This window comes from Anoplophora glabripennis, unplaced genomic scaffold (genome assembly GCF_000390285.2).
Source record: "Anoplophora glabripennis isolate ALB-LARVAE unplaced genomic scaffold, Agla_2.0 scaffold843, whole genome shotgun sequence".
In the NCBI taxonomy this organism is placed as follows: domain Eukaryota; kingdom Metazoa; phylum Arthropoda; class Insecta; order Coleoptera; family Cerambycidae; genus Anoplophora; species Anoplophora glabripennis.
The window spans coordinates 46,310-62,102 of NW_019416924.1; the positions used below are offsets into that span (position 1 = coordinate 46,310).

General features: G+C 33.6%; 1 protein-coding gene across 2 annotated transcripts in view; it reads right to left on the reverse strand.

Moving 5' to 3' along the window:
* The window catches only part of LOC108913359 (DENN domain-containing protein 4C), a 36,919-nt gene extending 21,569 nt beyond the window's left edge, over positions 1-15,350 (reverse strand). For both annotated transcript variants that reach the window (XM_018718909.1, XM_018718908.2), the window contains exons 1-7: positions 14,551-15,350; positions 12,357-12,684; positions 10,319-10,661; positions 9,268-9,631; positions 6,061-6,182; positions 5,829-6,005; positions 911-1,301 (exon numbers count right to left, since the gene is read on the reverse strand). In XM_018718909.1, coding sequence (XP_018574425.1) covers positions 911-1,301; positions 5,829-6,005; positions 6,061-6,182; positions 9,268-9,631; positions 10,319-10,661; positions 12,357-12,684; positions 14,551-14,851 — 2,026 coding nt within the window. In that variant the 5' untranslated portion in view covers positions 14,852-15,350. The remainder of the gene's footprint in view (positions 1-910; positions 1,302-5,828; positions 6,006-6,060; positions 6,183-9,267; positions 9,632-10,318; positions 10,662-12,356; positions 12,685-14,550) is intronic.
* Between the last annotated feature and the right edge of the window lie 443 nt (positions 15,351-15,793).

Consider the following 15,793-nt stretch of genomic DNA (forward strand, 5'->3'; position numbering starts at 1 on the left):
GTTAAAGACAACGTGATCCGCGCGGCTGAGCGCTGTGACGTCATAGTGCATGCTGACCATGCTGCACTTAGTTGAAGCAGCTACCGCGATGCTTTTTTTTAAAGTAACTAATTTTTTCCATTCTTTCAAATGGTGTAAGCAAATGTCTGTGAAAGTCATCGCCACACCCCGTACAATACATTTTTATTGACTTTTACGTTTTCTTTCGACATTTTGACAAGTAAGAATTACATATATGGTTAAGGCCCCGCCGAATCTGAATCCGCAGTCAGAATTGATGGTTCTTTTCCTATCCTCAAAAAAAAGGTCAGATATCACGAATTTTAAAAAAATTACAGATTCGCGCCAAATATACGGGGGTTTTCGGGGTGGCTGATCACGGATCCGAGGTCAATTTTGCAAAATTCAAGATGGCGAATCCAAGATGGTTGACCAAATTTTCAACAAATAACAGATTCGTGCAGAGTGATTTAGGCCCGATTTTTGAAAAAAAACCTATTCGCCTGGACTAAAAATAGACCAAAACAATTTAAGAGAAATCCCTCTATTTCCTTAACATTCCCTGTGTTTTCTGACTATTATAAAATTTACGTATACCTATTTCCTAATTTTCACGATTTTCTAAACCTGTAGTAACCATGTAACTTGAAAGTGTTGGTGTTCTAAATTTAAAAAAATACCACTATAAAACAATAATACATTTGAACATCTGTAAGTTTTTATGTTAACAAGGACAAAGCTCAATTTATATTTTGACCAATACATTTGAACAACTCTCAATTTTACTTGATTTGGTATTCTCTTTATTTATGCACAATTTATAAAACATTTTCAATTCTTTATTACGATTTTGATTAATTTTTCTAAATCTTTCGTAAGTTATCCAATTAAGGCTCGTCTGATAACATACCTTGAGGGGACGGTTCAGGCGGCAAAACGAACACAGTCCTATCACTCTTATGTACCGAGTCTAACTCTATCAGTCGGTGGGTTGGAGCTTCGTCGTTGCCTATCTTCTCGATACACTCGTCGAAGAACGCTAAGCCTTGGTCCCCATCCGCCACGAAACTCCTCTCCTCTATAAACCTAATAAACATCTGGGTCCGCATCATCATGGTGAAGAACTTGGTGTGGGCCTTATCCCTGCTCTTGAGGAAATCCCCTAGTTGGAAAAGTGCTTGGGGATCGGTAGTGCCCACCGTGGGTGCTTTGGTGATGGGCAGGAGGTATGACCTGTACCCTTTCAAAGTCAGAATCATGAATTTGAGGAATGCTTCTTGAATCTCTAGTTCCTGGGCCAGCTGTAAGGGCAGAAATTAGTTCACTGTAGCATTTAGTGTAGTTTCTAAGAAAATATTCTTTCCTTTAGATATGTTATTTTTAATTGCTGTACCTATACAGGGTGTCCCACCACAAACTCCATCGACGGATATCTGGCAAAAATTGTGACGGTGTGATAAGGACCGTGGGGTCTACCAAGCTAAAATATTTTCAAGGTCATCATACTTCCGGTTATACCGGAAGTCAATACTAACTTTGTTGTCATGTTGATTGTTACTTACCTGTCACTGCCAACCTAAAATGTGTGAAATAAATGGAAACATCATCTTAAGAAAAGGGAAATATTTATTCGTAAATAAAATGAAAACCAATGGGTTTAGGTATAGGGAAACTTTAACAAAGTTACACTTAATTTTAGTGCAAAATGAGAATACGTTAAAAAAATTAGAGGTTTCCATTTAAAAATTTTGAGTTTTCCACATTTTCTGAACTTCATATTCGATAAAAATTTTTTGACTTCCGGTATAACCGGAAGTACGATGACCTTGAAAATATTTTAGCTTGGTAGGCCCAACGGTTCTTATCAAACCATCACAATTTCAAAAAAAATCCTTCGAGGGGTTTCTCAGATACCCATCGATGGAGTTCGTGGTGGGACACTCTGTATATGCTGTACATTCTCACATAAAATGAAAGAATCCACATAAACAATTTCAAATAAAACTTTTAGTTGTCGTTTAGACTTTTGTTTAACAATGGGCGAGAAACTGATTGAAAACAGATTGTTTCATGCAATATTTTATTTCCTGACAAATCAATATATACAACTAATAGCATGGTTTCCTCTCAAAATTGTAGATACTGGGCTAAAGATAATCAAAATTTTTTATTGATAACTAATAGTAAAAAATTTATACAAGGTGAGTCAATGAAACACCACGATTTAGAAGCACCACTATAGAAAAAGTAGAGGGGAGGCGGACTTGCGCTGTCAACGTTGTGAATTTAGAGTGGGTAGTTATCAATTATCATGGATATTTGGTCAGGTTATATGCGAAACGCGCATTTGCCGTAGAAGCATATTACATATTAAAGATTAGAAAAATATTACTTGGAGGTTTATAAGTTGAATAGGGCTTGCTTCGTTCAAATGCACAGATGTACTTGAAATTTATATAGCGTATTACCCAGTGCACCCTCTGTGCGTCATATTTTTTTGAATTTTTTTTTAATCTAGATTTTGAGATATTGTTGTTGAAAGTTGTTCATTTTAACATAGGTTTATATGGCAAAGATGGACGGTGCGGCTCTTTTTTTGCCCTTAACTGAGAAAAAAATGTAGAAATTGTGAAACAAAACTTTTCCATAGATAGTTCTTATTTTTTTATGTAAAACTAATGTAAGTTTTGAACATAGTACAGCTGTATTAATTAGAAACAGAAACCAATAATTGCATTTCTGTCTGACTTGTGGATTAATGTGGCAACGTCGCAATCAGCTGACAGCAAGGAGGGAATACATTTGAAAAACTTGATAAAAACGAAATTGATTTCAAACATATACATTTTTCCTAAATCCCATGTACACTGTTATCAACAATAAATTATCCACAACAATTATTTTATGTAATGTTTTTAAAAAACTAAATTAATTAAAAAAGGCTAGGAAGCTGTGATATATTTATCGGAATAAAAAATAGAGTTGATAAATCCTTTTAATATATTTAATATAAAAACATCATAATTCGTACCCAGCAATATTTAGGGTTACATAAAGTTTTATTTACTTAATTAATATAATTCGTAATACTTGAGATAAAAGCATTTGTACGGAGTAACAAAGGAACAGGAACATAAATATTTCTCTTTATATCTAAAAAATTAGTTATAGTTGTAAAACTTTTGTAACATTACTAAAATAGAGATTAAAAACACGAAACATGAACAGTGAGTAATAATGTAATTTCTATCACAGAACCTCCAAAATAATTGCATCCAACATTTTCTCTGACTTGGACAAGAGATGGGCGCGAGTGTCATTTCATTTCTTTAGATGTAAATTAACATAATTCTCGTTGTTTTAACAGTTCACATAATTTACGGATTTTAAATAAAGGATACAAATCTTCGCGAGGATAATACGATATATTTGCTATCAGTGGCGGCTCGTGAAGGAGGACTCTGGGACTCCGCCCCCCCAGATATTTTCAAACTATAAACTTAAAATAATGTATTTATTTAAATCAATAAGAAATCTAAATAGCATGCTTCAATATCTCTTGGATGTTAGGTTGGTTGCATAAAGTGCATGTACTCCTGAACGTAGCTCAGATTAATGCCATCTGCCATCTATGATCGTACCAAAGAGTTATGTTTCACCGCGCGCGCAATCCCCACTCCATCGTCGCGGACCGTGAAATCTGAGTTCATCGTGCAAGCATATTTTTACATATGATTGGACAAATTGGCATGTGGAGGGGATAGGCGACGATAGGCTCGCGAGCTTTGTTTTGGGACTCCATGAGGCAGTAACCCGTATCACTGAAGTGTGGTTATACGTGTTTTGTTTTTGCTTTGGTGCTTTTTAAGACATTATATTTTATAAGTTTAAGTTTAAAATGAGGGTTTGTGAAATAAAAAAACTTGTTATTAGTAATTTAAGTTTAGAGGAAAAAGTCGAATTGAAAAAAAACGGACGTCCAACGCCAGTGTTGAATTTAGTTCAGGTGCAGAAAGGGTGCAAAAGTGGGCCGGCTTTTGCAAATTTGAAAAAAAATTTATGATAAGATAAGGTTGTGTGGTTGTGACCAAACAGATTTTTTTGTTTTGTATGTTTATTGTTTGGAGGAGGCGAAGAAAATTGGACGAAAACTGGAGTTTCTGACTTGAAACATTTAGAAATTAAGATAAAGATGGAAATTCTCCAAAACACAAAAATAAGTTGGTGAGTTTTTTACTTTTAGGAAGAGTAAATATTGCTTCTTGTATAAATAGTGCTTATGCAGAACAAATAAATAGTTATAACGAAACAGTTAAGAAAAATCGATTGCTTCTTTCAAAAATTATAAATATCTTAAAACTATGTGGTACATGTAACCTTCCTCTTCGTGGACATAATAAAAAAAGTGACTCGGTAAACAAAGAGGTATTTTTTAGAACTGATAGACTATACTTAGTGCAAAAATTGATCCCGTTTTAGATAAACATCTTAGTGATGCCCATGCTTTTAAAGGAACTTCAAAAACTATACAGAATGAACTATTACAGTAATCTACATAATTACATCCTAACTGGGTTGGTTGATCGATTATCCACTTCAGCCCCCACACGTAAGAATTTTATTTCTCGCATTGTATCTAAGTAGCTACTTTACACACTGACAGTATTCATTTTGGGGTACTTGCAAAACACAATGACCTTCAAATTCCTTAAAATTTTTCGCCTGCGGCGCTAAGCGAAGTGCTGCCGCCCCCCACACTCCCCGCAGCTCTTATGATGTACGTCCTCTTTTCAAAGTGCACCCCTCCTGTATTCAAACCCACGTGCCGCCACTGTTTGTTATATATAATAATTATATTGTACATAGTTTACACACAATACATTTTTGAACGCGTACGCATCTTTACTGGAATTTGATGCGCAATATCTCCGATGTCCGAGGTCTGTAGGTTCACAGTGTGTACAACTGCTAGTCAATTATTAGCGCTGTCGCCATATCTACATAGTCTTTATGCGTTCATTAAATATAATTTAAAACTACTTAAATATGATATTTTTATGTTGTTAATTAGTCAATATGTATGCTATGTGCATATGAATAGATTTATTTGCTATATAGATAATGTTTATCGCAAATAATTTCAAAAGAATTTAATTTTTTCAAATTGGCAGCGGGCTTTAGTCCCATAAGAAAAGCATAGGACTCCCCCTACGCTCCTCACTTCCCTCGGACCCCGATATACCTTCTTAAGTAAGACAGTTAAAAATTGAGTCTTCTTATTTCTTCTTATTTGCAAAATTCTTCCTTTTTGACTAAATGCTGTATTTAAGAATTTCTTAGTTCTTGAACAACTTTGTTACTGGCTATGGCTTCCCAAGACAAGCAAAATTTTTTATCAAGAATAACTGTTTCTCGAAAAACCACCAAAAAAAAGTTTACAAGACTGTTGTACCCCATCCGGGGACAGTCTGTATAATTTCAAATAATTTAAATATTTAGGGTAATTTTATATGATGTGATTTGATTACTACATTGAAAGAAATCATCCAAATGAGGCTCTTTGCTGGGATATTTTAGCTACTGTTGGTAAAATATTGCTATGAAACTGTTAGACTTGAAAAAGACTCTTCTCTCTACTAATTTGATTACAAAAAAGGGTATGTTCCATGAAATACTGACCAGACTATTAAACAGATCAGCGATTCATGTGAAATAGGGGCACGTTTCTCGACATACGCCTCATTTGCTTTTACTTGCGCTTCTAATTAAAATTTTATATATGGCCACTTAGCTAGAAACGCCTAGTATAAATCAAAAACTACACTCACTTCCTTTTTTCTCCTCTGGAACTCAATTTCTATGTTGTCCTGGTCCACAATTTCGGGAGTATTAACAGGATTATTCCTTAACTGATAATATAAGTAATCCAATGTGGATTTTAATGTTTTCGCTGCACGTTTCGGTAGTAGTTTAACATTAAGGGACTGTCGTTGAGTTTCCGCTACCTAAAACATGTTCTCATGTGAAATTTGTCAGAGAACTCATTATTTGGATACTTACTGTTATTATATTGGTGTCCAAGTCGATGCAACTGACGTCAGCAGGGGGATCGTACAGGTCGAAAAACCTCGAATCAACACCGATTAAAAAAGGTAAGGGGGCATGTAACACCTCTACGAGACCTAAAATATATATTATGTTTTTCGTTGCATTTTAGCTGTCACCAAAATCTTTAGACAAAATTAGAGCAACTAAGTAAAATATGAGAATAGAGTTTTTGCTCCTATAGTACAAATGAAGTACTGCATCACTGTAATATTGGCAATATCGCAACCACCATCTTTCTAAGCAAGTTTTAAGGGAAACTTTCTAATTATTTAAATAATTTTCAAAAGTAACAAAGTGTAATTTTCAGTGAGGGTCAGTTTCAGAAATTCTTTTTTTTTAATCAAATAAATAGTCGAGTTATAAATAGTTTTTAAAATGCACTTTAATTCTTGTGCACGACATCACTGGCACTGGGCAACTCAAACCAGGGAATATTAGTGCACTATCAATGTTTTAAATCAACCTACACTGTGGACAGTGACAATTAAAAATAATTTGGTAAAACAGATTGTTATTGTATAACTTAACAACATGTCATTTTAAAGTCACCAGGAGCAAAGAAGCCAATATTAGATTACGCCAACTTATAAGTATCGAATAAGGAAATGTTTGGCAGATTGGTTCAACATTGTAGCACGCCCACCCTGAAATATTCATATATTTATATATTTGTGGATGTGTACAACGTAAAAATATTGTGTTGGCAACTAACAGTGCACGTGGTTAGTGGAAGGAGATAGTGTGGGTTAATGGTGACAAAGCGAAGGGAATCAGTGATTGCCTGTCTTTTCGAGGTAGTACATCTAACTCTGAATTTGAAGGATTTCATCGCTGGAAGCCATCAACAGGTTGCGGTGGTGCAGGTAGGTTTGTTGTGTAATTTGTGACCATTATTCAGAGGCAAGCGATGACAAAGGTGGGCTTGTGGCGAACATCCACTCAATAAAATTAACGCGCCAAAGAGCAGTACCTCACGGACAGAGGTGTCGAAATTTGTTTTTTAATATCCTTTCCTTTAAATATGAGATTTGAAAACAATGTACAACCCAGTTCCCAAAAGCGGGCCATTGCTTGAGATTAAATTAGCTTGTCCAGTCGCTGGGTATGAAAATTAGTTTACTATAAAAGATTAAAATAAATTAATTACAATAGTTTATTAAAATAAACTATTGACCCCCACTCAAATTTACACTCTGTATAGAAAAATACCATATACAGGGTTAGAACTATTTAAAGGGAGACTAGAGGGATATCAGAAACCGTTAGTCATACAGGGTGGCTCAAATTACAAAAAAGTTGCACAATTATGGGGCGAGTGTTTTGGTGAAAACAAATCCAAGATATCTTCGATAGTTTCTGAGATATCTCGAAAAAAGTGAAAATATCGATTTTCTATTTTTCGTTATAACTCATTTGTTTTTTAAGATAGCCTCACAAAATTTTGTATCTAGGCATTATGGCGATTTCAATGGTGAGTTCAGATTTTTTCTATCTTCCATTGTTTCAGAGTCGCGATAGTCAACTTTTTTTTTCTTATGGATGCCATATTGGTTCCCCTCATGGATAAAGAAAAAAATACGAATTCAACGATGTATCACACTACAAAAATATCCTGTCTGTCTGCAGCAATTTGAATTTCTTTTTAATTTTTCTGAAATAGTAGGCTAATGTTCAAATTGTCATTTTCTTTAGTGTAAAACATAACATGGTGTTCCATTTAAATTAACAAAGTTAATATCCCGGGCCATTTTGTTTGAACTTCATTTGTTTTTCTACATCATTTTCAAGAACTTCATAAAAAATAGTGCAACTTTTATATTTCAAATTTTTTTATAATTCTTAAAACAGAAAAGTTAAAGGGGGGTCAAAATATAGTGAATCACCCTGTACATTAAATGGGCCTAAGTACTTGGACCTTCTACAAAATTATGTAGAGGAATTTCTCCAAATATTGCCGGTTATGCGTTATGTGGAATGCTGATATCAGCATGATGGTGCTCCAGCACATAGTACCTTGAAAGTGAAACAATTTTTAAATAACAGATTCGGTAAACAATGGATTGGGAGAGATGGACTCATTAATTGGTCGACCAGAACTCCGGACATGAATCCTATGGATTATTTTGACCCCCCCTTTAACTTTTTTGTTTTAAGAGTTATAAAAAAAAATGTGAAATACAAAAGTTGCACTATTTTTATGAAGTTTTCGAAAATGATGTAGAAAAACAAATGAAGTTCAAACAAAATGGCCCCGGATGTTAACTTTGTCAATTTAAATGGAACACCATGTTATGTTTTACACTAAAGAAAATGACAATTCGGACATCAGCCTACTATTTCAGAAAAATTAAAAAGAAATTCAAATTGCTGCAGGCAGACAGGATATTTTTGTAAAGTGTGATACATCGTAGAATTCATATTTTTTTCTTTATCAATCCATGAGAACCAATATGGCGTCCATAAGAAAAAAAAAGTTGACTATCGCGACTCTGAAACAATGGAAGATAGAAAAAATCTCAACTCACCATTAAAATCGCCTTGTTGGATAATGCCTAGATACAAAATTTAGTGAGGCTATCTTAAAAAACAAATGAGTTATAACGAAAAATAGAAAATCGATATTTTCACTTTTTTCGAGATATCTCAGAAACTATAGAAGATATTTTGGATCTGTTTTCACCAAAACACTCACCCCATAATTGTGCAACTTTTTTGTAATTTGAGCCACCCTGTATGAATAACGGTTTCCGATATCCCTGTAGTCTCCCTTTAAATAGTTCTAACCCTGTATTTAAGGCTAACTGAAGAAATTAAAAAGAATTGGTAATTGGTAAATTAAAATGAAATTTCTCGGAATGCAAAATCGACCTTATCTTTATCCTAGTTCGGATAAGTTATTAGGAAAAATTAAAGTAGAAAATAAGAAAAAAATGTTTTCTCAAAATATTTCAAAAATTAAAAAAATATATCCAAGAACTTTTATGTTATTTCAATAGTTCCCTGAAAGCACAATTTTGTTCAATTTTGAAACTTTCACCATTTTTTTTTATGGATACATTTTACTTTGTATTTTGCAACTGCCACCAAAATCACCACGCCTGGTACCTATAGATTTCTATTCAATAGCTAAATGTCCATTAAAATTCTTAATTTACTTACCGAGAGGACAGAGCGGGATATAAGGGCACTGCCACTTGAACGGAAAGAGCATCGTACAAACCGCCTCTGCTACCGATGTCAAAGTGTCAGGTCTCAGAGAATGTATAAGTATTTTCTGTTCTGTCAGGATCAGCAGTAACACCTGCAGGCAGTTTTCGGAACCCAGATTGAGCAGCAGCTGCTTGAAACTGGCCGCGCTCCTCGGAAGGGGCAGGTCCTCGGGTTGCGTCAGGATGACTCTGTCGTGGGTGTCGCTGGAGAGTTGAAGAAGGATCCTGGGGGAAGGAAATGGCACCTCGTCTAGTAGTTGGGTGATGTATCTTTCGATGGGGATGGTTTGGGGTTCTCCACTTGCCACAATCGCCTAAGAATTAGAAATTTGCTTGACATTCAAATGAAATTTTGTAAAGACTTTTGTCCTACGTTGCAAAAGTTCTGTTTAACTTTGATAAAAAAAAAACAAAGAGCGAAAGAGGAAAAGAGAGATTGTATTCATTGATCACCTTCTATTTTCTTACATATGCCTACAGTTAAAATGAACTACTGTTGTCTTAGATCAGGTATCTTATTTGTTTATTTCTCTTTTGTAGTCTTAAGACTTTGTTTTCGAGATATTGCAACACCTATAGATACCTATGTGATATCAATCAACTAATTTTCATTTTATTTCCCTTACATGAATCTCTGCATACAAATTTTACAATGTTGAAAAAATTTTAAAACCACAAAATCCTTGACCCAAAAAACAATAGCTCTGAACCAAAGAAGTGCATAGAAAAAAGTGGGGGGAAGGGATCATCAACGTATAACCCACTTGTTAATTGTTTTGTATCTCAATTTTTTTTTAATCAAAATTACACAAAATTGTGTAGGCACAATGAAATTTTAATTGAATATCTTAAAAGATAAAGTCATTAATAAAAATCTTTTCAAAATTTTTCAATTACGACACACTGTATCTGAAAGAAGAGAAAGTTTCTATTATTTTCTCTCGAAGAATTTATGATTAACAGTCCAATCTACTTTTTGTAACACCTTGTATAAAACTTACATGTAACCATCTCAACCACATTTCAAAATCCTCTGAAAACGGCCAGTGCGATAATATGCATATGCTTTTATTAACATTCAAGGCAAACTTTGAATCATCCGAGTATTCCAACAATCCTTTTTGTTCCTCGGTTAAATAATCTGCAGAGAATTTCTCATAGAATGTCACAGCGGAACCATACACTTTGTGTTTTGCATCGGAAACTGTGAGAACGAAAGTACTGAATACTGGTTTTGGTTGGGTAGCCTCCACCGGCCAGAGTTCTAAAGTTGCACCCATCGGTAGACAGAATAAAGGCACAGAGTTCGGAAAAGGAAAGTTCGGTAAATCCACCATGGGATACCTAAAATTGAAGGAAAAATATGTAAGATAGTCCTATCTTTGGTAAGAGAGAAAAAAAACATTTTAAGAATACAAATGAGACATAAGTGTATTTTATTTAAATGGAATTCCTCGAGTTCAAATTTATTGTATGCGGGAGCGCAAATGGCTCCATCTGTCGTGCTGACTCCCAACTGTGCCATTAAAATGGCCACAGTAGGAAGCGACCTGCTATATTGCAGGCACAGACCGGTTTCGGTCTTATTAGTCCTCATCAGTGTGTCATAGGTGAGACAACCGTCAAACGAACCAGCTCTTTTGCGTCGTATCGTCACGACAAGGGAATACATTGTACGCGGGAGCGCAAATGGTTCAAATTTAGACAACCAAAAGTACTGTGTGAAACCCTAAATTTATTTTGACACTAATGTAGCACTGACAAATTATATTTTTTTAAATATTTTTTTGGCCATTAACAACTGTTAATTCAAATGTCAATAGGTATCTACTGCATAGTGACTTACATTTATAAAAAAATTTTGTCTAAGTTCACTCTAGTGTACGTAAATATCGATAGCATTATAAAAATAGCCAAAATGTTGACCATTTTCCTCACCCTTGCAGCCTCTGATCACTTCTATTCGAGGCAAAAAGATCAACCTACACGTCACCAAAATCACTCCCAATAGGCCATCCCTGCGCCCAGCGGCTGTGACGGAACATCTTACATTTCGAACGTTTATACCAGTATATACACTGTTAGATACTACATATTTTCCTATTCCCAATGTTAAAAATATATTTTATAGTCTAAAAGCATGTATTTTATTACATGTAGCTTTTGATTCTTGAGAAATGTATCTTTATCTTTGGCAGTTTTTGAGGTATGACAATTCAAAATAAAAAGTAACGTATTTATGGTTTATAAATAAAAAAAATGAAATGCAAAAACCACAAAAACCAATCAAAATTATCATAGTCATGGAATATTCTGAGGCAAGGTCATAAGGCAACCGAAAAGAAAGGTTTTATTATATTTGAAATGACTATGGACTATGGTTAACTGCAATACAGGTAATTTTTTGTTAGTTTTGGCTGCATCGTAGGTCTTAAGCATTGATTAGCAGTGGCCACTACATGCTGCACTCAGTTATATCTTTTACTTACTCCATACCTGGATTTAAAGCATCAAACTGACTGGATCATTCCTAACAAGTCTGAAACCAGTACCTATGTATATGTCTGGTGGGTTCAGCTGACAAATAATCAGCGCTGTGTTTGTTACTCAAAAACCACAAAAAATTAAAAAATCCTCTACTTATTACCGCATATTATAAAGTACATGTTTCATATATAAAAATTGAAAAAAATACTAATTTGAAAATATTGATATTCTGAAGAGTCTGTAAATTTAAGAAACTCGCTTCTGACGCAGCAGATACTGAAATTTAAATAAATAGTTGTTAGTGTCAACAAAATAGTTTCAAAAATCATAATATGACAGCTAGTACCAAAATGCATTTGGGGACATACACAAGAATCAAGAAAACTTCAATTGGAATAAGAAAATTCATTATGTTCTGTACTTATACTATTCTGTCACTTTTTTTTTGACACCCTCTATATATATTAATAATTTTAAAATTTGTTTTTTTCAACATCAATGATGATGAAGAATATGATAGAAAAAGGGATAGGTACCTGTAATATCACTTACCTCGACAGAACAGCAGGTTTGTAAGTCAACAACTTAGCCCTATTCATCGATTTCTTGTAACACAGAAAGACGTCGCTGCCGACGATCCCTTTGTTGAGGTTCTTGTTTATACAGCAGAAAGCGTGGGGAGGAGATTCTCCTTTGCTTGCAATGACAACGCAGATGTCTGTGACGACAAGGGCATTGCATGGCATTGTAGGTACACCCCTTCGGTACGTTATAAATGTTTGAGATGTCGAGTTATTTACGTTAGCTACGTTGCCTCCCACGCTTTCTTTTACCACTTCGGCATCTGCCATAAGGTATTCTTTGCCTTCATACATAACACCTAAAATATTTATTATGCAATAGTTTTTAAAAGTTTCTAAGAGGGTCATTTCCACACAATTATATATATAAATATAAAATTCCCACTCAATTGTTGAATTTACAATTCCTTGCTGGAATTATTGTATCCTAATTATAAATTCAGTTCTGTATTTATGTGTAATATATTTCATAACGTTTTCTTTGCACAAAACAAAAAAAAATATTTTAGGTAAATTTGAGGGGGAAGACACTGGCTCAAATATTACACAAGCTTCTACACTAAATTACTCCTGTGGTTTCCCTCTCAGATAAATTTTTTGAAGAAAAATTTGAAACAAATATGAAAAATATATTTTTGATGTAAAAATGAAAATTTGTAAATATTTTAATTTTTCTTTAAAATTACACACTTTGAGATTATATTTTCATAAGAAAACAATTAATGTTATTAACTAATATAATTTTTTTATTGTTCCATTTTCCCATTTTTAAAAGTTTCGCAACAAATTCAAATATTAGTCGATCGTTGGTTGACCAGTTCAAGATGTCAATTGATGAATTTCACTGTTGCGAGTTCCATCCCTGCCGCCGTAAGACTGTAGAGCAGCTATATTCGTAGAGAGGAATTAGGCACTCTCTCTACAGGTATGGTAGGGTGGAAAAACGTTGGCTTGTGTCAATGTGAGAGATTAATACTGGTCGACGTTTGACCGCTTCCCTAAGTAATGAGATTTTGTAAGTTTCCCTCATTCCTGCACTGAAAGGTAGGACTGACCAACGTAAGTTGTTCCTGGGCACACATGTGGCTTACTGAATAATAATATGCCGCCCCTCTCCTGCACAAGTCTCTAATTTAAATAATTAGAACAGTAAGATCAAAAATACATAAATAAAAAATGTGTATTACTTCTTATTCGTGAAAGTGTCTTTTCTTAATGTACATACAAAAAAGAACATAATAACAATTTTAACTATTTATTACTTAATTAAAGATAACAAAGGACGATGTAGATAGTATTAAATAATATAATAAATAGAAAATAATTTAAACTGAATATTAACTGATTATTATAAAGATAAAAATTTAAAATAATAAACAAAATTCCAAATTATGAATGATTTTGTTATCAATTTTGTAAGGGTTTCCCTAAAATATAAAATATGATATTATATTATCTTGTACAACTCTGACTCAGTGAATAAAACAAATTCAGATATTTACATATTTATAAAAAGAATCAGTTAATTTGGAAAGTCCTTTGTGTTTCGTAATATGTTTCAATGCATTTACAAATACTGTACAGTTTAGCTTTACAACTAATGCAATAATTACTAAGCAGGAATAAAGTCCCACAACGATCATATTTCGTCAACTCAACAAGATGATATAATGGCTTTATAAGTATAAGAAATGAAAAGAAAAGTTTGGCATTAGCAAGTAAATACACATTCAATTCACTCACACCAGTTAGTTTTCTTAAAAAAGTCATAATTTTTAAATTTTTGGAGCAGATTTTGAGCACAGTAAGTAGGTTAAGAAATTGAAGATTAAATAAAAATTACATACATTATAGTAATTGTTCAGTTGCAGTGACGTACCTAGCTACTTCTATTGAAAAAAATATGTTGAAATTAAGTATGTAAGAAACACAAATAAAAAAATCCCAAAAAAAAAGCAAAAATAACTCCAACATTATGATTGTATAACGGAATTTCTATAGAAGTAAATATATTTTGTAATAAATTAGCAAGAATACAGCCAATATATTGTAAGACAATAGTTTTATAGCTACTAGTAAATGGTTTTAAGAGATATCAATTTTAATATACGAATATGTTGGAGAAATATTTAGTATAGTCTTAACAAAAAATAATAAAACATTACCTATATCTACTAAGGGTGGCTTGTCCCTTCCCCTTCGGATACACAGATAACATTCTGTAGTCCTTAAACTGCCGTGGTTAAGATCTGCATTCAAACCAGTCGGTGTTTTGGTAATAACTTCATAATCGTCTGGCTTCACTTCATTTAAACTAGGAAAAATCACACTTATATCAGTAATGGGCGGCTGGCCATGGCTGGCCTTTAGATTGCCCCCTTCGGACAAGGTTGTTTCATCAAGTGGCTCGGGATCATCAGGCAATCCAGCGACAACGAAATAGTCAGCAACTCTACGTTCATCCATGTTCTTGCTTAGTCTAAACTGTAGTAATACTAAAATTAAGGCACATACTTTTAGCGCAATACGATTTGTAAATCTTTCTGAGAAAAATATTGTTGATTTAAGAAGTTGCGTTTTTATAACATTTTAGTTTTTGCTTGCATGACTCATCATTCTTGATAATTGCACTATTTCTTTGATTTCTTTGTACAAAAATATTTCGGAAATGATTATTTGTACGATAAATTAATGCTTCATAAATATTATCATCTTTCTGATAATTGTTGGACTTTTGTTGTTTGACGATTGACGTTTCTTATTTTTTCTGTTTACCTGAAGTTTTCAGGTTAAATTCATTGCAGATGTCTGTCTTTTGCGTAGTATTCAGTGTTGCCAAGAAATTAATCAAAGCCTCTCTAGCTGCTAATGTACATTAATAAATAAGACAAAAACGATTAGGCAATTTCAGACGGATAAACTTTTTTTACTTTTATAAAATTTCCAATTTTTTATTTAGTAACATGAATTGGGAAGTTCAACGACATTTGCGATGATGTGGCAACACTGGAGTTTGATTTCGGGATAAATCCATTATTATCCCTATTAAAACCGAATCGATTTTAGTTCGAAAAGTGTCAGGGGTTCTCAAACCGTTTTTAATAACAGTATATACCGTGAGTATAAAGTTCCGCATAAATTTCATATCTCTTTAAATTAGTTTTTAAAAAATTATGCAAAAACACGGCAATTAGTAAATTTAGTTAGCTTCCTTTCGACTTAGGCCATATTGGCCAAAATGGCGGCCTGATGACGTAAATATGCAATTTTTTAAAAGGCAACCCCTACTTTTTTTTCATTTTTGGATTTATCATCCAAGTCTTTTATATCCCATAGTCGATACTTTTTTCCAGTTATTCAAATCTTTGTGTCAAATGTTTTGTTCGTATTTTTAGGTACACTATATTT